General features: G+C 46.0%; 1 protein-coding gene across 5 annotated transcripts in view; it reads right to left on the minus strand.

Moving 5' to 3' along the window:
• METTL9 (methyltransferase 9, His-X-His N1(pi)-histidine) overlaps positions 1 to 24,243 on the minus strand; it is a 51,675-nt gene that overhangs the window by 19,557 nt on the left and 7,875 nt on the right. For all 5 annotated transcript variants that reach the window (XM_060172824.1, XM_060172823.1, XM_060172827.1 and 2 more), the window contains exons 2-4: positions 16,658 to 16,848; positions 9,634 to 9,843; positions 5,515 to 5,699 (exon numbers count right to left, since the gene is read on the minus strand). In XM_060172824.1, coding sequence (XP_060028807.1) covers positions 5,515 to 5,699; positions 9,634 to 9,843; positions 16,658 to 16,848 — 586 coding nt within the window. The remainder of the gene's footprint in view (positions 1 to 5,514; positions 5,700 to 9,633; positions 9,844 to 16,657; positions 16,849 to 24,243) is intronic.

A 24,243-nucleotide genomic window follows, 5' to 3' on the forward strand; every position in this document is an offset into this window, starting at 1 on the left:
AAAAATGCCAAGCTACTGTTTACAAAAGCAACAGAATACAGATACCAAAACCTGACAAAAGTAACATCCTCCAAATAAATGAAAGAACAGGTCCAAACCAATGACCATTTATCATTCATGCTGATGCTAATAAATACTTAGAGATTTATTTATTTATGATGGGGGAGATGTTATTCTAGTATATTCGATGCCAGAGGCCTCACACTTGTGGGTCCATTGCTCCAGCCACTATGCCACCTCCTGGGCCACAAAGTCAATATTTTCATTTAGAATTTTTACAAATACAATCGAGTAATTCAATATAAAAAGACAATGGGGGGAAGGGGTTGGGTGGTGACTCACCTATTTGCGCACACATTATGGTGCTCAAGGACCAGGGTTCAAGCCCCTGGTCCCCACTTGCAGGGGCGAAGCCTCATGAACAGTGAAGCAATGTTACAGATGTCTCTCCATCTCCCCACTTCCCTCAATTTCTCTCAGTATCTATCTAAAACAAATAACCAATTTTTAAAAAAGGGCCATCCTATTCTAAGTCCATAAATGCAAGAAAAACAAAAATGTTTTTTTTTCTCCACAGATGTTGAAGACATAGGTGACAAAACTCAACATTAAATTCTGATTTTTTTAAGCCTCTAGTAGATTATAAAGTACTTTCTCATGCCAAAAATAAGTATCACATTTGAAGTATTTTCATTAAAGTCAAAAACAAGACACCACTTTAAGGAAAAGGAAAAAAAAAAGTTTTCTGGGAATAACTACCAGTTCCCTTGGACACACACAAAAAGGAAAATGTGGAAAAATGAAAAAGGAAGTAGTAAAATAATTTACAATACTCTGGTGTGTATACACACACACACACACACACACACACACACAGAGGCACACAGTTTGTAAATATGTACATAACATGAACTGCAAAATCTAAGAACAACAACAGGGCTGAGCCTGGAATACATTATGTTAAGTGAAACAAGCCAGACACAGAAAAGACAAGTACTGTATGATCTAAACAAGTCAAACTCAGAGGAGCAGAGCATAACTGTGCTTGCCAAGAGCTGAGAAGTGGCGGAAATGGGGAGATATTGGCCAAAAGAGTATAAACGTTCAGTTGTGAATAACCTGGGTAAGTGCTAAGATCAGTATGTTCCGTGGAGCTGATGAGGAGCACGGAGGCTACAGTTGCTAACACTGCACCGTCTACTTTAATTCTGCAAAAAGCATATAGGTCCTAAGTGTTGTACACACACGGAACGGTGCTAGACGAATGGCCCCACGCATGGGGGAACTTGAGAAGCAAGGACAGTAAGGAAAAACGTCAGGTGAAACTCCAGCTGGGCGTGGTGTATTACACCAAAGCAAAGGACTCTGGGAAAGGAGGGAAGGGCTGGGATGGAGGAGCTCTGAGGTCCTGGTGCATGATGGTAGAAGAACCTAGGTTAGGGAGAGATTTTTTTTGGGGGGAGGGGGATTATTTTGCAGACTGCTTTGCAAACCACTAACCCCTCCCCCCCCAAAAAAAAAGATGACACTTGTGGTCATTACTTTGAAACGTACCCATATGTTAAATCTATCTTTTCATACACCTTAAAGGGACCTGATGTTTATGTGCCAACAGTATTTCCTTAAAGTTTAAAAAATGGGGCAGTGGCACACCTGGCTAAGCGCACACATTACAGCACACAAGGACCCAGGTTCAAGCCCCTGGGTCCTTGAAGCACGGGGAAGCTTCACCGGTGAAGCAAGGCTTCAGGTATCTCTCTGTCTCTCTACCTCTCTACCTCCCCTCTCAATTTATCTCTGTCTCTGCTCAACAATAAGTGAAAGGAAAGTTTTCGCTCAGTGTGTGCGGCCAGAGAGAGCCACTGTAGAGTGTGCGCCTTGCGGTGTGTGTGGCTAGTGACTGAGCTCAAGCACCACAGAGGATGGGCCACAGCAGTGGAGGAGCAAAGTATATGCATTATAGTGAACAAGGACCCAGGTTCAAGCCCCTAGTTCCCACCTGCAGAGGGGAAGCTTCACCAGGGGTGAAGTGACTGGCAGAATAGCTCGCCTGGATAGCACACAGGCTTTGTCATGGGCACGACTTGGATTCCAGCCCAGGTCCCGCCGCACTGAGGGAAGGTTTAGTGTCTTTGTCACTAGTTTCTGTTTCTTCTATCTGAAAAATGTCAGCCTGCAGCAAAGTCTCAGTGGCCATAAATAAATAAATCACACACAGAGTAAGGTAAGTCTCTGGGGTCAGGAGGTGGAGCAAACTGGTAGGTCACACATCATATGCAACACATCATATGCAATGATATGAGTTCAAGTCCCTGGTCCCCACTAGCAATGGAGTCATTCACAAGTGGTGAAGCTGTGCTGCAGGTATTTTTCTTTTATTTTCTTTCCTTTTTTTAATATTTTATTTATTTGGTAATGAAAAAGATAGGAGGAGAGAAAGAACCAGGTATCACTCTGGTACATGTGCTGCTGGAGATTGAACTCGGGACCTCATGCTTGAGAGTTCAATGCTTTTTCCACTGTACCACCTGCAGGTGTTTTTCTTTCTCTGTTTCCCCCTTCCTCTCAATTCCTTTCTGCATCTATCAAAAAAGAAAGAAAGAAAGAGAAGAAAAAGAAAAAGAAAAAAGGGAAAAGTCATCATAGGAGCAAAACCAAACACACACAGGATTTCAGTCCATAATGTTGCACTGCAATCCATTATCTCCCCAACAAAGGAAAAACAAAAGCTCTTTTGGATCGAGGCGGAGAGAAATTGAGAGAGAAGGGAAGACAGAGGAAGCGAAAGGCACACCTGCCGCATGGCTCCGCCGCTCATGAAGCTTCCCCTCTGCAGGTGGGGACAGGGCCTTGAACCTGGGTCCTTATGCCTGGTAACGTGTGCGCTCTACCAGGTGTGCCACCACCCAGGCCCTGCCCCACCCCAAAATTTTAAATGACATCAAAAGACACTGCTTTGGTACTAGAAATGTTCAGCAGTCACTAGGTCTCTGCAGACGGAGAGGAGCCTGGAGTCTCAGTCCTCTCGGTCCCATCTGGTGCCGGCAGTGAGTAAATAAGTTGTGGCCCAGTCAGGGGATGCCACAGCAGGCAGTGGTGTCCCCCTTGTTAGGTGGCTACACTTGGGGAGGTCGCTAGGGTGCTTGCTGGTTCTAGGGGTGCAGCTCACTTACGGGCAGTCAGGGTGGGTGGCAGGAGCCAGCTCCATTTGGCTGAACATTTCTAGTACCAAAGCACTGGTCTCACCCAGACCTGCTCAAAATCAGTACTCAAAATCTGGCTCTGGGGGGGTGCAGCTGGGGGTGGAGCTCGGGGTGGGCTGGGACCCAGGCTTTCGTGACCTCAAATTCCTGATGACACCATATCTATTTAACCTCAGTGCTGCAGCCTCTGGCAAGTACTCACAAACATGGACTCTGGTTGCTACCGAGGCCCACTCAAATATGGACCCCCTAAGACCTCATGGACATGAGGAAACTGAGGCAATCACCAACACTAGTGGATCAAGACAAACACCAAATACAACAGAGTTCTCACAAAGCACAAGGACCGGCGTAAGGATCCTGATTCAAGCCCCCGGCTCCCCACCTGCAGGGGAGTCGCTTCACAGGCGGTGAAGCAGGTCTGCAGGTGTCTGTCTTTCTCTCCCCCTCTGTCTTCTCCTCCTCTCTCCATTTCTCTCTGTCCTATCCAACAACAACGGCATCAATAACCACAACAAGGGCAGCAAAAGGGAAAATAAATAAATATTTTTTAAAAACGGAGTTCTATGTAAGTTTTCTGAAGAAATCTTCAAGGAAATGGTCGCAAAGAGGCTCACTGGAAAAAAAGCGATGGAAGAGAACCTCAACAAGGTCACAACCAGTCCTACCATAAAGGCCAAAGGGACCTCTACAATAGCACATGGAAACACCTCGTGATCTCATTTGTATGTAGAGCACAAATAAATGGAACAAGAGAACAAATGTCAAGTGAAACCCAATCCTCAAACCCGATTCTGACTGCAGAACTGAGGTTCCCTAAGGGGGAAGAGGAGTAGGATCAAAGGGTGGAAGGAGTCCACTGGACTCTGGCGGAAGGACACTGGTGGTGGGTGTGCTAAGGCCAAAGGTAGCTTGAAGAGGGAGGAAACTGCACTTCTAAACCATATACAATTCTGTAAACCAACATTACATAATAAAAATACAATTCTAAAAAAATAACCATAATTGGGCTGGTGAGCCTAATAAATTAAAAGACACGCCGTGCATTTTGTTTTATTTTTCCTCCAAATTAACCTAAATAACAAAAATTCAATGGTTCAGTTTCAAGGCAATTTTTTCAAAGTCTGAAAGTAATCATTTCACCTACAATTGCTTTTTTGTTAAAAACAAATTCAACCAAGTATGCAGAACCCACTCACACAGCCTCAAAGCAGCCCAGCATTCATGACCTAGCACAGCCAGACCGCTCTGCGCCTCCCGTCCTCACACAGCGTCACATGGAAACCATCAGGATCTAATTAGGGACTCAGAGAAAGGAAGCAATAACATTGTGCTGTGAGGCAGTCTGCGCGATTTATAGGTCACTCGAGTTCACCCAGAGCAACAAGGCTTCTTCTGTCAGGTTTGCGATGAATCACGTGCCAGACCCCTGAAAGCAACAGCCAGTCTCTGCAGCCACAATCAACGAGCTGGGTTGGGGTCTTAGCTGAGGCTACGTGCCCTCTTGTCCAGGTTCCCTTCCTCTCAGTTTTCAGTGTCAGAAACACAAGGAAATAAAAGTTGTGACTGGACTGTTGCTTCCCCTGCTCCTCTACCTCCTGCTATGCCAGGAAGTAGCATCAAAGTTCCAAGATGTAGTCAGTCACCCAACTGGATACAGGAAGCCAGGACCTTCCAAGCTGATGACCAGTCACTGCAATGCAGAGACGCGACTGAGGCTTAACTACAGGGGAATAGCAATGAGATAAGCTCAGGTGCCCGAGCCGTCGTGCCGAGGACAATTACGAGACCCTTCACTGTTCAACGTGCATAGCCGACACGAACGTTCTCCCACCTAAAGTACTTTCTCTTTCCCATGTCAAGTGAGCAACGGAGAGATGGAGAAGATGGGAGGGGGTGCTCGTCTTGTTCTGTTTCATTCCCACCCACCTGTGTCTAAAGAATTCTCCATGTCCCCCACCGTCAAGGCACATAAAACACTATTTGCGTTGTAGAAGCATTAAATCAGAAGTGACTAAAGCCCAGGGGGTGAGGAATAAGGACAAGAAGAATGAAGGCGTGTGTTGTGACACAAATCCTTGACTGTAAGCAATATGGAGCATTCTTCCTTAAAAACAGAATCTCACAGATAGTTCATAATCATAACATGCACACACCAAACCCCAGTGGTAATCCTAAATGCAAAAAAAAAAAAAAAAGGCAACACTGTTACATGGGTTAACTGTATTCTTTTGAATTCCAGATTACTGTATGAAACAGAATCACAAATACCAACATTATGATTGGTACAAGTCAGCCTGACCACACTTACCGTTTTCCACATAGGGGTGAAAGGGTAAGACCAGGGCAAGGATGACCCTGCCTCGAGTTGGCTCCAAGACACTTCTGATATCTTTTAACAAAGTCAGGGGTTGATCACACCGGTCCAGCAAATTCAAGCAGCTGATGACATCGTATTGGAAGCCTGTATTCTGCCATTCGTTTATACCCAGCACTCTAGAAAGATCAGAGAAACTGAGCTGATGTAAATGTCCATGGAGATACCTTTAAAAAGAGATTTCTGTCAAGGCTTTCTTTTCTTTTTTTTATTTTTATTTATTTATTTTCCCTTTTGTTGCCCTTGTTGTCTTTTTACTGTTGTTGTAGTTATTGTTGTTGTTATTGATGTCGTCGTTGTTAGATAGGACAGAGAGAAATGGAGAGAGGAGGGGAAGACAGAGAGGCCGAGAGAAAGATAGACACCTGCATACCTGCTTCACCGCCTGTGGAGCGACTCCCCTGCAGGTGGGGAGCCGGGAGCTCGAATGGGGATCCCTCTGCCGGTCCTTGCGCTTTGCGCCATGTGCACTTAACCCGCTATGCTACAGCCCAACTCCCCGTCAAGGCTTTCTAACTTATCTCCTACCTCAAAGTAAGTTTACAACCCTCATTTATAATTTATATTCACAGTAATAAAATAAAAAAGCCAAGAAAAAGACAGATGCCATATATTAAATAAATAAATATTTTTTAAAAAAGAAAAAAGTTAAAAAGCAAAACCAAGGGAGTCAGGCGGTAGCGCAGCGGGTTAAGCCCACGTGGCACAAAATGCAAGGACCGGCGTAAGGATCCCGGTTCCAGCCCCCGGCTCCCCACCTGCAGGGGAGTCACTTCACAAGTGGTGAAGCAGGTCTGCAGGTGTCTATCTTTCTCTCCCCCTCTCTGTCTTCCCTTCCTCTCTCCATTTCTCTGTCCTATCCAACAACAACGACATCAATAACAACAACAACAACAATAACTACAATAAAAAAAAAAAAAAACAAGGGCAACAAAAGGAAATAAGCAAGGTTCTGGAGAGGAAGGGGTTGGGGGGGGCCTTGGGGGCCATGAGGTATTGGTGTATCCACGTGTCAATAAACATACCGTAAACCATTAACTGCCCAATAAAATGGGGGGGGGAGGGTTTCCTTGTTAGTCACACCAACAAGGCAAGTCTAGAATTTCTCACAAACCACCATTCAAATCATGAAAATGAACTGAACTAATGGCTTCTGGTAAAGCAGATAGAAGAAGATAAATAGGGACGCCAAACTTTTCCCCGCCAAGGAATGGCTCTTAGTTGCTGTGAATTGTGGGACTGTTCTTCAGTACCTACAATCCAAACCCAGCTGCCGAATTCCTTTCTGGTGTCTGGCTATTCCAAAACAGTATTTCTCACACTAGAAACAGGGTGTCTGTTTCGGGGACTATTATTCCCAAGAACATCAGTAAATTAGCACTTTACATTCCAGGAGGATTTCAAAATAGTTTCATTCGGAGTGGCAAAGCATTCAGTATTTTGATAAGTCCTACATAAAAACAAAATACCAACACTATAAAGAAAAGTTATTGCTTCTTTAAAACTCAAAGCCACGTCCTTAAATTTCCTAATCAAATGCTCTGGTGTCAACAGTGGCATCCTAGCAATATGGGGTAAGGGCAAGGAGACCACTTCTGTTTATGGATTTACTTCAAAAAATGACATGGAGAACTTTTACTAAAGGCTCAAATTTTTCATGGGCCCAGATACTGAAAAGAAACAAAAACCAGCTACCTCCCAAAAAAGATGTGGGACTGAGCTGACAGTCTGACCTGCCGTGGTGAATCAGATGAAACCCAAACTCTGTCCTATACTGTCTCTCCCATCCAAGTACTAACCAGGCCCAACCCTGCTTCTCTTCTGTCATCAGACAAGATCGAGGGTGTTCAGGGTGCTAAGGCCAGAGACTACACTGACTTGTTCAAATCTCAAGCTGTACCCAAAGCTGACACTTCTGAAAATGTCTCTTCCTTCACACACACACACACAAAAAAAAAAAAAAAACATTACAGAGGGTATGCCAACAAGAATGAATTTTTGGCGTTATGAGCTTTGTATCAGGAAAAAAATAAACTTAGTGTTTTTTTTTTTAAATAAAGCCTACTGATTCTTTTTAGTATTTATTTATTTTCCCTTTTGTTGCTCTTGTTTTTTATTGTTATAGTTATAATTGTTGGTGTTATTGATGCCATTGTTAGATACTGACCTGCACCACCATAAACCAGAGCTAAGCAGTGCTCTGTTAAAAAAAGAAAGAAAGAAAATCCCAAGTTTCTAAATGGTAGACTGATTGCTAGTTGAAGGAAAAAAAAAAGAAGTGCGGTCCCCGAGGGAGGTGGCACAGTGGATAAAGCACTGGATTCTTAACCATGAGGTCCCGAGTTCATTCCCTGGCAGCACATGTACCAGAGTGATGTCTGGTTCTTTCTCATGAATAAATAAATAATTTTTTTTTTTAAATTACCAGAGCTACTGCTCAGCTCTGGCTTATGGTGGTGCAGAGGATTGAACCTGGGACTTTGGAGCCTCTGGCATGAGAGTCTGTTTGCACAACCATTATCCTATCTACCCCAATAAATAAATTCTTAAAAAAAAAAAAAAAAAAAAACAGGCATTTTAGAAGGCCAGGCAGTAGTGCACCAGGTTAAGTGCACATGGTGCAAAGCACAAGGACAGGCATAAGAATCTCAGGCTGAGCCTCCCAGCGGCAGGGGGTCGCTTCATGAGCGGTGAAGCAGGTCTGCAGGTGTCTATCTCCCCCCCCACCCCGTCTTCCCCTCCTCTCTCAATTTCTCTCTGTCCAGTCCAACAGCAATAACAACAGCAACAAGGGCAATAAAAATGGGGAAAATGGCCTCCAGGAACAGTGGATTCGTAGTGCTAGCACTTAGCCCCAGCAATAACCCTGGAGGCAAATTAAAACAAAAAACAAAAAAAAATTAAAAAGAACCTTCTCCTTCTATCTCTCAACACAGACTTTAAACCCAAGATTTAACAATTCATATCCACTAGGACAGTTATTAAAAACAGAACAAAAACACAAAGTAACAAGTATAGGCAAAGATACGAAGAAGCTGGAAGCCATATGCAGTGCTGGTAGGATAAGAATAGGTGCCTAACAGCACTGTTCACACACAAGAGCTGAAAAGTGCAAGCAACCCACATATCCATCGTCACATGACTGTATAAACAAAATGAAGCCTGTCTACACAGTACAGTATCACCCAGCCTTTTTGATTTAGAGAATAGTCAAATTCCTAAAGACAAAAAGCAGAATGGCAGTCACCAGCAGCTGGAGGGAGGAAGGGGTCGGGAACAGGGGCTTAGTGGGTACAGAGCTTTGGCTGGGGAAGGTGAAAAGGTTCTGAGGATGGTGATAAAAACGTGCCAGTATGAATATACTTAATCACATGAAAATACAACAGAGACATTCTTTAACTTTAAAAAAGAAAGCACCTGGGAGTCAGGTGGTAGCGCAGCAGGTTAAGCACATGTGGCGCAAAGCGCAAGGACCCGCGTTAGGATCCCGGTTCCAGCCCCTGGCTCCCACCTGCAGGGGAGTCGCTTCACAGGCGGTGAAGCAGGGCGTCTATCTTTCCCCTCTCTGTCTTCCCCTCCTCTCTCCATTTCTCTCTGTTCTATCCAACAACAATGACATCAATAACAACAATAATGACTACAATGACAAAGCAAGGGCAAAAAAAAGGGAATAAATAAATAATTAAAAAAAAAAAGCACATCTTTTTAATATAAATAAAGATTTGAGAAGGCAAGATGCCAGTTAGGGACCAAGTTCTCACATCTGATCTCCCCTTTTCAAGCCGTCTCCCACCTGCTCTCTTCCTCTCCTGCGCCAACTCACCTAGCTCAAGAAGAAGAAGGAGAAGGAGGAGAAGAAAGAACCTGCCAAGATAAGATGGTTTCTCTCCCAATTGCCACTTAATTTTTAATATGATGAGGTTTGAGTTTTTTTGGTTTGTTTTGTTTTTGTAACCATGGAAAGTTGTTTTTCTCTCCCAAATCCTTCCAATCACATACTCTCAAGAAAGAGCTCAGAAGCCGAGACGACCCCACCATGTCTACAAACTGCACCTGTATTTCTTCTTTTGCAGCTGCCATATCATAGTTTCAGAAAGTTCAGTGGCATATATTTCTTCGAAATGAGGACTCATGATTTTTGTGACTTCTCCATCACCAGCACCTAAATCAAGGAGTCTATGTGTTTTCCAGTCTGGATTGATTTTAAGCAGTCTCTGAAACTGATCAGGTGAAAACACAAACATTGAGCCTCTTCCTAGCAACCTGGAAAAAGAAAGACAAAAACGGCAGTCTGTATGAATTAGGAGTGCTAAGTGGACATACGACATACTGATGCCACCCAGCACCAACCGCATTTTGAATCCACAGAATGTTAATTTTCTAATTTTTTTCTTTCTTTCTTTCTTTCTTTTTTTTTACCAGACCACTGATCAGCTCTGGTTTATGGTGGTGTGGGGGATTATTTAACCTGGGACTTCGGAGTCTCAGGCATGACACTCTGTTTGTAGAACCATTAGGCTATCTCCCCCTGGTTTTATCATTTCTATGATCAGAAAGCAAAGTTAAAATAAGAAAATGACTGGAGATATCACCATTGAAGGTTGGAAGTAATGCCCCAAAAAACAGTGAGAAAAAAGAGGAGGTAAAAAGTAGGCAGTTTAGAAAAGACTGAAAGGAGAAAGAAAAAGAAATGCACAAGAAATCAGTAGGCGGATGTGAAGGATTTGTGTCAAAATTAGAGGGAAAAAAAAAGCTGAAGGGGAAATGTAAAAAAAATTCTATCAATTAAAAAAAAAAAGTATGGCTGCCCCACAGAATCCGAGAAGACAAGCCAGTAACAAGTAACACTAAAAAGAACATCAAATTGGGGGTGAGGCAGTGTCATTAGGAAAAAAAACAGTGAGTGAGAGAAAAACAGCAGCTTTAGGGGAAGAGTTTCAGAAGACCAGAGAAAAAGATGCTCCTCGTGCTATCAAAGCCAATTTGCTTAAGAAACTAGGAGTCGGGCAGCAGCGCTGCAGGTTACACGCACGGGGCGTGGCGCAGAGCACAAGGACCGGCATATGCATCCCGGTTGGAGCCCCGGCTCCCCACCTGCAGGGGGGTCGCTTCACAAGTGGTGAAGCAGGTCTGCAGGCGTCTGTCTTCCCCTCCTCTCTCCATTTCTCTCTGTCCTATCTTAAAAAAAAGAAAGAAAGAAAGAAAGAAAGCAGATTCAGGGGCCAGGTGGTAGCGCAGTTGGTTAAGTGCACATGGCACAAAGCACAAGGACCGGAATAAGGATCCTGGTTCCAGCCCCTGGGTCCCCACCTGCAGCGAAGTCACTTCACAGGCGGTGAAGCAGGTCTTCAGGTGTCTGTCTTTCTCTCCCCCTCTCTGTCTTCCCCATCTCTCTCCATTTCTCTCTGTCCTATCCAACAACGATGACATCAATAACAATAACTACAACAACAATAAAAAATAACAAGGGCAACAAAAGGAAAATAAGTAAATAAATACAAAAAAGAATCCAACACTTAAAAAAAAATGGCAACAAAAGGGGGGGAACCTTCAGAAGCAGTGGATTCGTGGTGCAGGCACCGAGTCCCAGCAATAATCCTGGTGGCAAAAAAAAAAAAAGTAGGTCCGTACTTGTGTTACTTGGTATGTCATACAATTGGCTGAGTCCTATTATTTTCAAAGAGCCTAGAAAACATTCAAAACCACAGAAATGCCTTTGGAGAAAAAAAAAAGAAGAGATAAGAAAAAAAAAATAAAGTAAAGGGAGTCAAGCGGTAGCGCTGTGGGTTAAGTGCACATGGCGCAAAGTGCAGGGACCGGCATAAGGATCCTGGTTCAAGCCCCCGGCTCCCCACCTGCAGGGGAGTCGCTTCACAAGCAGTGAAGCAGGTCTGCAGGTGTCTGTCTTTCTCTCCCCCTCTCTGTCTTCCCCTCCTCTCTCAATTTCTCTCTGTTCTATCCAACAACGACATCAATAACAACAATAACTACAAGGGCAACAAAAGGGAATAAATAAATATAAAAAAAAGCAAAGAAGAGAAGGGAATGGAAGGGGAGGGGAAGGGAAGAGGAGGGGAAGGGAAGAGGAGGGGAGGGGAGGAGGAGGGGAGGAGGAGGGGAGGAGGAGGGGAGGAGGAGGGGAGGAGGAGGGGAGGAGGAGGGGAAGAGAGGAGAAGGGAAGAGAGGGGAGGGGAGGGGAGGGGAAAGGAGAGAGGAAAAAGGTGGAGAGGGGTTAAAAATGGAGATCAAAGAGAACCCTTGGAGCTGCAGTTGCAGATCAAACCAAGTCTTACAGAAGCCCCATCTTGGGAAGTAAAAGGCACTCCCTGTTTAGAACTTGGGTTTTGGGGGCCAGGTGGTGGCATGCCTGGCTAAATACACGCATTATAAGGACCCAGGTGCGCAAGGACCCAGGTTCAAGCCCCTGATCCCCACCTGCATGGGGAAAGACTGCAGGTGTCTCTGTCTCTCTTCCTCTTACCTCCCCTCCCCTCTCAATTTCTCTCTGTCTCTATCCAATAATAAATAATAATAATAATAATAAAAATAACTTGGGGTTTTTGTTTTTAATTATCTTTATTTATTGGATAGAGACAGCCAGAAATTGAGAGGGTAAGGAGAGACAGAGAAGAGACACACCTGCAGCTCTGCTTTACCACTTGCAAAGCTTTCTCCTTACAGGTGAGGGCCGGGGGCTCGAACCTGGGTCCTTGAGCATCATAACATGTACACATGTGCTCGCAACCAGGTGTGCCACCACCCTGGCCCCTAGAACTCGTTTTCTTTTCTTTTTTTTAAATATTTATTTTCCTTTTTTGTTGCCCCCTTTTTTTTTTGTAGTTATTACTGATGTCATTGTTGTTGGGTAGGGCAGAGAGAAATGGAGAGAGGAGGGGAAGACAGAGAGAGGGAGAGAAAGACAGACACCTGCAGACCTGCTTCACTGCCTGTGAAGTGACTCCCCTGCAGGTGGGGAGCCAGGGGCTCGAACCGGGATCCTTATGTCTGTCCTTGCGCTTTGTGCCACGTGCGCTTAACCCGCTGCGCCCCCGCCCTAGAACTGGCTTTCTAACTCTCACATCCTAGTTCGTCTAGGGTTGGGATCTCTAGCTTCTCTGAGCAGCAGAACCCTTTCTTTAAGTGAACTGGAAGTCCTGGCCCATGGAGAATGTCAAAAAGAGAGCTACTGGAAGGAGGCTGAGAGCCCAGGAGCTGTTGGCTTCCAGTTGGCTTCCAGGCCTTGCTCTGCAGCCTCGAGCAGCTCCCAAGATATTTTCCTCTTCAGGGCCTGGAAAACAGTGTGAAAATCCTGGGTCTAGGGCACACACTGTGACTTTCTGGGAATAGTAATATAATCCGGTTCTTGCTGTAAAATCACTGGGGGATGCATACCACTCGGTGCTCCTGGGAAGAGCAGTTTCAGGAAATGATTTGAAATCATGGAGTTCATGACAAACGCCCTTCTTCCCATTAAAGTCACAGGAGAGTTCAACCAAATCTACTCGTGTTTTTATAGTCAACCTTCTACGCCCCCTGAAATGGAACGCTTTAAAAAAAAGGGAGAGAGAGAGAAAAAAGGAGAGGGGGGTGGGGCCTGTGAGGCTGCTTAACATCACGACTGCTTACCAGAGAGAATTCTACTTACTAAAAAGATAAACTTTCTAATTCTTCATTGCTCATACCTGGTGGGGACAGCAAACCCGAGAGAAGGGACTGAGCTTACAGCACGCCCACATGGAAGCTGCGCAGCATGGTGTGAGGAAGACAAGTTTCAAATGCCGGTGCTGACACCACAGGACCAAACGTTCAAGTTACGGCATGGTTACTGCCCAGCTACAGAAACAGCATGCTACCTTAGCAGTCTCTGTGGAATGTGAGGAAGCCTGCACGACCGTAACACTCTAGACCTAGAAGTCAGTGGTCAGGAGGTCGACCTAAAAGTGTGGGATAGGAGGGTTTGAGGCAGTCTACATTGGGGGTACTGCTGTCCTACTGTGGGCCACGGTCAGAACAGTCAGACTTCCTGTACTGTGGGGGCAGGGTGGTCCCACATAATGAAGCATGCTCCCACTGAAAATACCAAGACAGTGATCTAGCTTTAATACAAGGTTTCCAGTAAACACATACCACAGAGAGGCATGGCTCTAAGTTGAATAACCATACTAGAGCCTTAGTCACCATCTAAATTCTCTCCCAGTTTTTGTCTATTGAGAAGGTCTGCCCACCCTGGGCCAGAGGCTGGAGAAAGGCAAGGATATATATATTTTTTCCCTCCAGGGTTATTGCTGGGCTCGGTGCCTGCACCATAAATCCACTACTCCTGGAGGCCATTCCCCCCCCCCCTTTTTGTTGCCCTTGTTGTAGCCTCGTTGTGGTCATTATTATTACCGTTGTTGATGCTGTTCGTTGTTGGACAGGACAGAGGGAAATGGAGAGATGAGGGGAAGACAGAGAGGAGGAGAGAAAGACAGACACCTGCAGACCTGCTTCACCGCTTGTAAAGTGACTCCCCTGCAGGTGGGGAGCTGGGGGCTTGAACCGGGATCCTTAAGCTGGTCCTTGCGCTTTGCGTCACGCCATGTGTGCTTAACCAACTGCGCTACCGCCCGACTCCCCAGAGTTGGGAATTTTAACCAGGGCCCAACGGAGTAGAAGAAAAGAGGCTCTGAATTTTAAATCTTCCGAACACAGCCGTAGTAGAGTGTAAGATGTGAATGTAAGTACTATTTGGAGAGAAGCCTTTGGGCTATTATCACTTTCAAAGAGGCACCGGCCCCTGAAAGGTTAAGAATCATGCTACAGGGCCAGCGGCAGAGCGCTCTGGGCTAGTGCAACAACCCAGGTTGGAGCCCAGCCCCCACCGCACCAAGGGAGGCTTCCACACTATGGTGGCTTTCACAACATCTTGATCTTTCTTTCTTTTTTTTAATATTATGTTTATTTATCTATTCTGTCCCCAGGGTTATCGCTGGGGCTCAGTGCCTACACTATAAATCCACTGCTCCTGGAGGCCATTTTTCCCATTTTTGTTGCCCTTGTTGTTGTTATTGTTATTATTGCTGCTGCTGTTGTTGGATAAGACAGGGAGAGAGGAGAGGAAGTCGGAGAGGGGGAGGGAAAGACAGACACCTGCAGACCTGCTTCACCGCTTGTGAAGCCACGCCCCTGCAGGTGGGGAGCAGGGGGCTCAAACCCAGATCCTTATGCTGGTCCTTGCATTTTGCACCACATGTGCTTAACCTGCTGTGCTACAGCCCCCCATCTTTCTATCTAAAAAGCGGTGAAAACCCAGTGACAACCAAAAAAAAAAAAAAAAAAGGAACCACTACTATAGTGACTTCTCAGTGTACCACAGGAAGGGAAAAAAAAATGGTATAGAACAAATTTGGTGCAGTCAATTTTAGAAAGAAAATGTCAGATGGAGTCATATAAACTCAACCACCAATATAAAAATAACAACTGTTTGCTGAAGCAAACTTAAGGCAATTTCATATAAACAATGAAGAAAAGCAAGCAAGAAACCTTGAGAAACGGCCTGTGGTGCCTGGAAACATATTTAGGGAGCAGATGATAGGCTGGGGATCCAAACAGTCAGGAGAAGTTGGCTCCAAACCCAAGAAGGGGGAGTGGGCCCAACCAGTAGCTTCAAGGGAATCCAGAAAAGCTTTCTTTCTTTTTTTTTTTTTTTTTTTTTGCCTCCAGGGTTATTGCTGGGGCTCAGTGCCTGCACCACGAATCCACTGCTCCTGGAGGCCATTTTTTTCCTTTTGCTACCCTGGTTGTTTTACCATTGTTGTGGCTATTATTATCATTGTTACTGATGTCGTTGTTGTTGGATAGGACAGAGAGAAATGGAGAGAGGCGGGGAAGACAGAGAGGGGGAGAGAAAGACGGACACCTGCAGACCTGCTTCACCGCCTGTGAAGCGACTCCCTGCAGGTGGGGAGCTGGGGGCTGGAACCGGGATCCTTAGGCCGGTCCTTGCGCTTTGCGCCACATGCGCTTAACCTGCTGCGCTACGGCCTGACCCCCCCCCCCCCCCCAGCAAAGCTTTCTAAGCACCAAGTCCTTGCTTCTCTTTTCTTTGGCCTTCTGGATTCTCAAGCTTACAGGATGCTCAAGAATTTATCCAAGGAATGAATTTCTACCAGAGACCACTCTAGGGATGGGGACTTCTACAACAAATTCATAAACTTCTGGAGAGCATAGACATTATATAAGAACAGATGCAGGGTTCTGGGCACCTGGACTGGGAGACCAACCATCACCCACCACTGAGATGATTAATTAGACCCCCCCCCCCACCCTGCTCCGGGGAAGGCAGCTGGAGGCAAAGCTCTCGCGCTTCAATTCACCTACACCAAGGGCTCATTTCTCTCTAGCAGAAGACTTAGCAGCAGCATGGGCATCACCAGAACTTCGTGAAAAAATGCAGAGGGCGGTGGCGTTCCTGTTAAGGGCATGTATTACTATGCACAAGGACCTGGGTTCAAGGCCCCGGTCCCCACCTGTAAGGGGAAAGCTTCACAAGTGGTGAAGCAAGTACTGAAGGCGTCTGTCTCTCTCCAAACCCCCCTCCCTCTCAATTTCTCTCTTGTTCTATCAAGTAAAACAAAGTTTAAAATTTTTAAATGCAGAGTCTCGGGCCCCGCCCCACCCCTATCTACCGAGTTGGTAGTTGGTTTCCATGCACATCCATGGAGCTGGGTTAACTTCCATCACAGATGTGCAGACCCGTGAGGCCATTTATCAAGCTAGGGTGAGCCTAAGTACATAGCTTCGAAAGGCTAGGACACTGGGCCTACCACCAACGATTCTGACCAGGAGGAATATGATGGCTGTGGAGGACAAGGTCTTGAACAAGGTCGACTTTTCCAATTTTTTTTTAAATATTTATTTTATTCTGCTAGGACAGGGTGAATTGAGATGGGAAGGGGAGACAGAGAGGGAGAGAGACACTTACAGCACTGCTTCACCACTCCTCCCCGCAGGTGGGGACCAGGGGCTTGAATCTTTTTTTTCTTTCTTTCTTTTTAAACCTCGTGTGAGGATGTAAGAATATTCCAGATTCACTTACCCATTTATAGATGTTCTAGACATAAACAGGCTAAAAACGGATGACACGAAAGAGTGATATAACTGGATAAATAGCCAGCCCGATTTTTCAATGCTGTTGTTTAAGAAGATCTGCGTTCCTTGATCAAGGTAACTCTGCACAAAGACAGCCTGGAGTGATTCGCATAATTTCTCTCTGTTGCACACATACCACTAAAAAAAAAAAAAAAGAAAAGAAAAGAAAAGAAAGAAAAATGAAAACACACAAAACTGAAGTGTCATCTAGGAATTGCAAAACAAACAAACAAAACAGAAGCCGACATCAAACCTAAGCGTTTCAAATATAATCTCGTGTGACCATCTCTGGTAATAACCACCGTCTCTTACATGAGCTGTAAAGTGTAAAATACTTGTTCATACGTCATTTCTCTTATTCCTCCTAACCCTTAGGGAGGTCAAGGCGGGGGGGTGGGGGGGGGGAGGCTTGCAAGTCATGTAGGTGAGTAGAGGCAAAGCCAAGTCACAACGAACATGTTCTGATTCCTGGCTCAAAGCTTCACTCGCTATAGCCCTCCCCACCCGTGTACCCATGACATTTAAGAAAGCTAGCATTAGCCTTGATTTTAGATAAGAAGATAGTCACCTAATCCCACGGTTTAGCTCGCAAGAACCAAACAAGCCAATGGCCATGGAAGCTCGCTCCACTGCTCAGATCTAACCGCTTTCCTCCTTGAACACTTCAGAGACCTTCAGAAACACCAAGATGTGCTTTACCAGGATATCCTTACAGAGAAAAAAGTGCTGGGGCCGGCAAAGTAGCTTCACCGGAACCAGATTCCCAGTAATGGCTTATCAGCTGTGGATGAAATGTTCTATTTTCCATGTTTAGCTAGAACTACAATAACATACAAGAGGGAGAAGCAGATTGTATAGTCAACCTCAAGACCGAGGCCTGGTTCTGCCACTCCTGTGAGTTCAGTTAAGTCATATAAGCTCTGAGTCTCTGGGCATTTATCTGTAGACAAGAGACATCACCACCATCTACCCATCCCGGCAAGGTATTGAAGAGGATTAAGCAAGATAATGCAGGCAAATCCTCAATATGGAGCCAGATACACAGACGAATCTGGTATCAACAATAGCAATGAGATTTTTATCTCATTGGGAAAAACAATAAATAAGTGTCAAGTACAGTGATGAAAATGAAGAGGTCACTACTCACTCCGCTATCTGCTAATAAGACACGGCCACCTCTTTCCCGCCTCCCTGACAAACAGGACCAACCAGCGGCATCAAGACATCTCGTAGCTCTTGCACAAGTGGCGGACCATTTTGCAGTCACACGAAGCTTGCTAAATGTGAAGTGAAATCTGGGGTAACATTCCTGACTTTGAAAAGGAACCACTTTAAAAAAAAAAAAAAAAAAAAAGAAAGTACAAACATACAGACAGGGACATCCAAATAGGAAAGACCTGGCAGGGACAGACAGAAGGCAGCAGTACTCAGGCTCCTCATGCATGTGGCCCTGGGTTCAATGGGGCCAGGGGAACGGGTAAGTAATCTTCTACCAACCCTAGAGCCCAAACTGGGTAAGGCAAAGCTTCCCAATTTCTGCCTGATACGCATCAATTTGCCATTTAAACCCCGGTACCAGAGCTTGACCGGAGAGCTCTCCCCCCTACTCTGTATGGTAAGCTATCAAGTCTCTGACATTTGTGGCTCTGGTCTTTTTTTCCTCTTGGTCTGAAAATGTTCTTGCATAATCATTAACTGATTCTTAATACTCACTGTGCCTGAAGTTATGCCCCAGTGCAGGTCATAAACCACTTTTTATTATACCCCTGACCTTCTGGTGCAAATTCTGAACTCTGTAGTACCGGGGCCATTCTGACTTTTATTCACTTATTTACTTATTTTTTCTCTGAAACCACTAATCGAGATGAAAGTCATCACTTTGGTAACAGGCAATCAGGTAGATTCTATCAAGGTGGCTTAAAAAGTCATCCAAGTGAAACAAGGAGCTAAGAATTCTTTGGCAGTCACTTGCAAATAGACATGGGGAACAATGGACTCTTGATTTCCAGAACTAAGAAAGAATTGGCACCAATCACTGCAAATATTGCTTTCAAGTGCCAAGAGGGCAACTCGGGAGTTTTAACTGCTTTGCTCTCAACGGCCCAACAGTAGTACGTGTGGACAGATGGGCCCTGACAGCCACACAAGTTCTTTCAGAAAGAATTTGCTTGCTCAACCGAATGCCGCTTCCAGAGTAAAGAGGAGGGAAGCCCTTTCTCTAAAGGTTGAAATCCGGGAGTCGGGCTGTAGCGCAGCGGGTTAAGCGCAAAGCACAAGGACCGGCATAAGGATCCTGGTTCGAACCCCGGCTCCCCACCTGCAGGGGAGTCGCTTCACAGGCGGTGAAGCAGGTCTGCAGGTGTCTATCTTTCTCTCCTCCTCTCTGTCTTCCCCTCCTCTCTCCATTTCTCTCTGTCCTATCCAACAATGACAACAACAATAATAACTACAACAATAAAACAACAAGGGCAACAAAAGGGAATAAATAAATAAAAATAAAAACAAAATATTTTTTAAAAAATTTTTTTAAAAATAAATAAAGGTTGAAATCCACGTCCCTCCTCTCCCTCCTCTCAGGACAGAAATACCAACTCCACCACAGCTCAATTCATAATAAGCAAAAGCCACACGAATACCCGTCGATTGGTAGATAAACAAGACGCAACCGATCCATACCAAGGAACACAGTTCAAGCAAAATGAAGTACTGGTTCATGTGACAAGAATGAACTTTGAAAACATTATGCTAAGTGGAGTAGGCCGTCACAAAAGGCCACATCATATGACTTTATTTACATGAACTGTCCAGACCCAGAGACAAACTTTGGGGGGGGGGGGGTTTTGACTGCTGACAGGGAGGGGGTTTCTGACGGAAATGTTCTCAACTTAGAGCTGGCCGCCTGCACCATCCAGTAAATAGCCGACTGAACTGTACTCTTTCAAGGAGTGGATTTCTATGGCATGTGATTTATATCAAAGAAACTGCTATTAAACTCACATTCATAACCATGTGTGTGAAAGTGAAGTGGTAGCTGCAAAAAAAATAAATGTGGTTTGAATTTTTTTTTCTTTTTTGCCTCCAGGGTTATTGCCGGGGCTCGGTGCCTGCATCACGAATTCACTGCTCCTGGAGACCATTTTTCCCCCTTTTGTTGCCCTTATTGTTTTAGCATTGTTGTGGTTATTACTGTTGTTGTTGTTGCTGTCGTTGGATAGGACAAAAAGAAATCGAGAGAGGAGGGGAGACAGAGAGGGGGAGAGAAAGACAGACACCTGCAGACCTGCTTCACCACTTGTGAAGTGACTCCCCTGCAGGTGGGGAGCCGGGGGGCTCGAACCGGGATCCTTCCGCCGGTCCTTGTGCTTTGTACCACATGCGCTTAACCTGCTGCGCTACTGACCGACTTGGTTCCAAGTGGTTTGAAATTTTAAAGTGACCTAGCAATACCTCTGTTTAAAATGCACCTCTGGGGAGTCGGGCGGTCGCACAGCGGGTTAAGCAACATTCTGCACCCCCTGCCTCACCTCACCTGACAGTCCCTACCCGACCAGAACCCCTCCCTGGCTGCTCACCTTGTCACCCTATTTCCCTTTCCTGGATGGCTCCTTCCCATGGCTAGCTCTTATGCTCTTTGTTCTCTCTCCCACACCTCCACAACCCACACCCCCTCTTCACCTTCTTAGCTGAACCTCTGCATACACCATTTTAGGCTGTTGGAAAATTCCTGATGTATTTTTTCTTTCTATGCGAACAAAAAAAAAAAAAGAAAAAAGCATGCTGACTTCTCTCACAATCCCTTATTTCTTCAAGTGTATTTCCCTTGAACTTCCTGACTCAGAAGCACTCTCTCCACAGGACCGCACCCTCCCCACCCTCTTGGTTCCAATACTGGCTTATACCTCTCATCTGTCTCCTTAGTAGCATTCCCAACCACTGAATGGAATCAATGTTCATAACTGTATGTTCAGTGTCTGTCTTACTAGGCAGACAACAAGCTTCAGAACAAAGACTGGCTTCACTGCCTGATGGAGAAAGAACAAACAACAGTCAGCTAGTGAATTCTTGTCAAAAATCACAGGCCGTCGAACAGAATGTGGAGTGACTAGCAAAACCTTAGAGGGAACTTAAGAGTCATCTCCGAGCAGCTAGGGAAACAGCTCAACTGGTAGAGTACAGGACTTAGATGCCTGAGGCCCCAGTTCAAGCCCCAGTAATGCAAGTGCCAGAATGTCACCCTAGCCTGCCTCACTTTCTCTTTTCCTCATAAGTAATAAACAAGATAAATCACTAATAAATAAATAACCATGGAGACAGCTGTCTCCAAAGCAGAACCTTCTGCCTCTGTGTCCATTTCTCAAAGTCCAAGGGCTTTTGCAAGGTCTTGCTCAAACTCAATCCTGCAAACTGGCTAGAGTCACCTCCCCACCACAACATTGCCTCACCGAAAGCAAGCAAAGGAAAACCTCAGACCTTCCGGAGACATGAGAAACCTGGTGGTTCCCAAGCAGCCGAAACCGATCAAGTTCCTGTTCTAGTTACGTGTTCTCGCTAACTCTCTTGTAAGAGTTTCTTTCAAAGGAGCTTCTCGTCCCTTCATTTCTCCAGTGTGTCTGCTTGAGAGTGTCTCTCTGGAAAGAAAGCAGGGCTGGGCTGCCCAATCAAACTGAACTGGGTGTGTTGAGAGAGAGACAAAGATGAGGCGAGCTAGACAGCTGCCAAGTACAGTAGTCTCAGCCCTGTTGGCATCTGGGGACAGGAAGTACCACAGGGTCTACCCTGTGCATGGCAGGGTGTGTAGCAGCAGCTGCGCTAGTCGCTACCACCATCAGGTGCCACGAGCACTCCCCCAGCGGTGACAACCCAAAATGTCCCTACTTGCCCCACTCGTTGAGAATGCCCGCCTGCATTTACCCAGGTGGAACTCCCTGGCCTTCAGGAAAACTTTAATGAGGGGGAGAGGGGGGTTAGGGGGGCAAGCCAGGGATTAGGGTCTTGGCCATGACCTTCAGCTCCTTACAAGGCTCCTTGCCTTGCCCCTAGGTGAGGAGACGCTGACTAGAGAGACCAACACTGCAGGGGCTCCTGCAGCCGGCTGGGTGGTGCCCTTCCAGGGCCCCCTCTCCAGAACGAAGAGCTGTAATGAGCCCCCAGCGCCCGCGGGCGGCCTGTCTGCAGGCGGCTGTTGACTTCCAAGCAGGTGAGCTCTTTGAACACGTGCCCCTTGCCGACTGCAGAGACAAAGGTGCCCGCGCGGGAACAAAGCGCCGCGCTTGTTAAATGTGCACACTGGCAGGAAGGGCTGGCTCCTCTGCTGGAGCCCACAGAGTCTGGAAAAGCGCCTCATTAGCATCTGCCTTTAAAGCCCTGCCCGAGAACCCTGCTCAGTCAGAGTCAGGAGGGACACTTTTAAAGTGACAAACTCTAATCAAGCCAGAGTTATGCCACACAGTCATCTGCTGATGCCAAGCATAAAGTGGGGCGAGATGACTGAAGAGCACAGATTCTAAACATGACAAGGAAGCGCGGGGTTCTTCTCACCTGCAACAAGACTGCTGCTGACTGATGTGCTGACTGATTCTTACCCAGAACACTACCCCACTCTGGCTTCTGGGAGTGCCGGGGCACAGGGAACCTGGGACCCTGGTGCCTCAGGCACGGAAGACTCTTGCCCAAAGATACTAGTAATTAGTCAAATAATAAGACAGCTGAATCAGACTGACATGCATCTCGTGCATTTCTGACAGTACTGGTTACTTCAAACAATGAAGGAGCATCAAGTCGTGTCTTAAAGACTGCAGTGATTCCCTGAACATTGCCTAAGCTTATATAACCCTGGACGAGGAAGCATTCCTTCAAACTCCTCCCATGTAAAATTGTCCTACAAAATTTTGGGAGTTGGGCGGTAGCGCAGTGGGTTAAGTGCAGGTGGCGCAAAGCACGAGGACCGGCAGAAGGATCCCGGTTGGAGCCCCCAGCTTCCCACCTGCAGGGGAGTCGCTTCACAGACAGTGAAGCAGGTCTGCAGATGTGTCTATCTTTCTCTCTCTCCCCCTCTCCACTTCTCTCTGTCCTATCCAACAACGACGACATCAATAACAACAACAACAACAAAACAACAACAAGGGCAACAAAAGGGGTAAAAAAATAAATAAATATTAAAAATTTATTTGCGTATAAGACTTAGGAATACAGGGTCAGTGAAACAGTTCGATCGGGTAGTGTGCTGTTCTGCCATGTGTGTGACCCGGGTTCGAGCATGGTCCCCAGCCTTGGTGCTATGATCTCCCTCTCTTCCTCTCTCTCTCTCTCCATCTACATTAGCAGAGTTAGAGAACGGTTTTATTTTCTTTTTTATTGCTGGAGCTTGGTGCCTATACTATGAAGCCACTGCTCCTGGCAACCATTTCTCGCCACCTCCCACCCCCCTCCCCATTTTTCTTTGATAGAACAGAAAGAAATTGAGAGGGAAGGGGGAGGAGGAGAGGGAGAGAGAGAGAGAGAGAGAGAGAGAGAGAGAGAGGAGCCTGAAGACCTGCTTCACTGTTCATGAAGCCTCCCCCCTGCAGGTGGAGAGCAGGAGCTCAAACCCAGGTCCTTGTGCGAGGTAGTGTACGCACTGAAGCAGGTGAACCACTGCCTGGTGCCCAGAAACCCAGCTTCCTAATTGTAGATAATGAAGTACAATTAAGAATAAATGTTTAGTCTTTATAGCCCTGTTCCTGGCACACAGCTCCTAAAATCCTCAGGGAAACTCCTGAATGAGAAAAGTCTCTTCGGTAAGCTACCAGAATGGTCAAGTTTGTAGGAAGAACAAGCCAGGACTGGAGGGCTGGGATGTTCACCTCCCCACCCCCACCCACTCTCCAACATCCAGGAAGGCAAGAGGAGTTGGAGAAGGTGCTCACGCTCCAGTGTCCAATGATTTCACGATGCCTGGGATCCCTGACCTGGAAGCTCCGGGCCCCCATCCCCACACCTTGCCCAATGCATCACTTCCAGTGGCCATTCCCAAATTCTGTCCTTCACAGGAACAGCAAACATAAATGAAAGATTTGCACTACGCCTTGTGAGTAGTTCTAGCAAATCATCTACTGGCTGTGTATACGTGTGTGGCCCAGAAGCTGTGACCTGTGACCTGTGACTTGTGGCCGCCCTTTCCTTAAACCACTGCATGACCTCAGCTCCGGGTATGACAATAAACTGAACTGGAGGACAAGCCATGGGTTTCAGACTTAGTTGGTGTCAGGAAAAAAAAAAAGTCACCATAGGTAAGAAATTTGCTTTCACTGTTAAACTTAACCAAAGCAGGCACAAATTGGATCTTTCGGGAGGGTGAAGGGGTTTATCAACTTACTAAAGAGAGAGAGGGAAAGAGAACCAGGACATCACTCTAGCATAGGAGTACCAGGGATTGAACTCAGGACCTCACGCTTAAGGGTCCGGTGCTTAATCCACTGTGCCCCCTCTGGGACCACCACAAATTGGGTCTTCAGATTAGCGCAGCTGCCCCATCTTTATTAAACTCACAGACTG

Source organism: Erinaceus europaeus, chromosome 15, assembly GCF_950295315.1.
Source record: "Erinaceus europaeus chromosome 15, mEriEur2.1, whole genome shotgun sequence".
Classification (NCBI taxonomy): Eukaryota; Metazoa; Chordata; class Mammalia; order Eulipotyphla; family Erinaceidae; genus Erinaceus; species Erinaceus europaeus.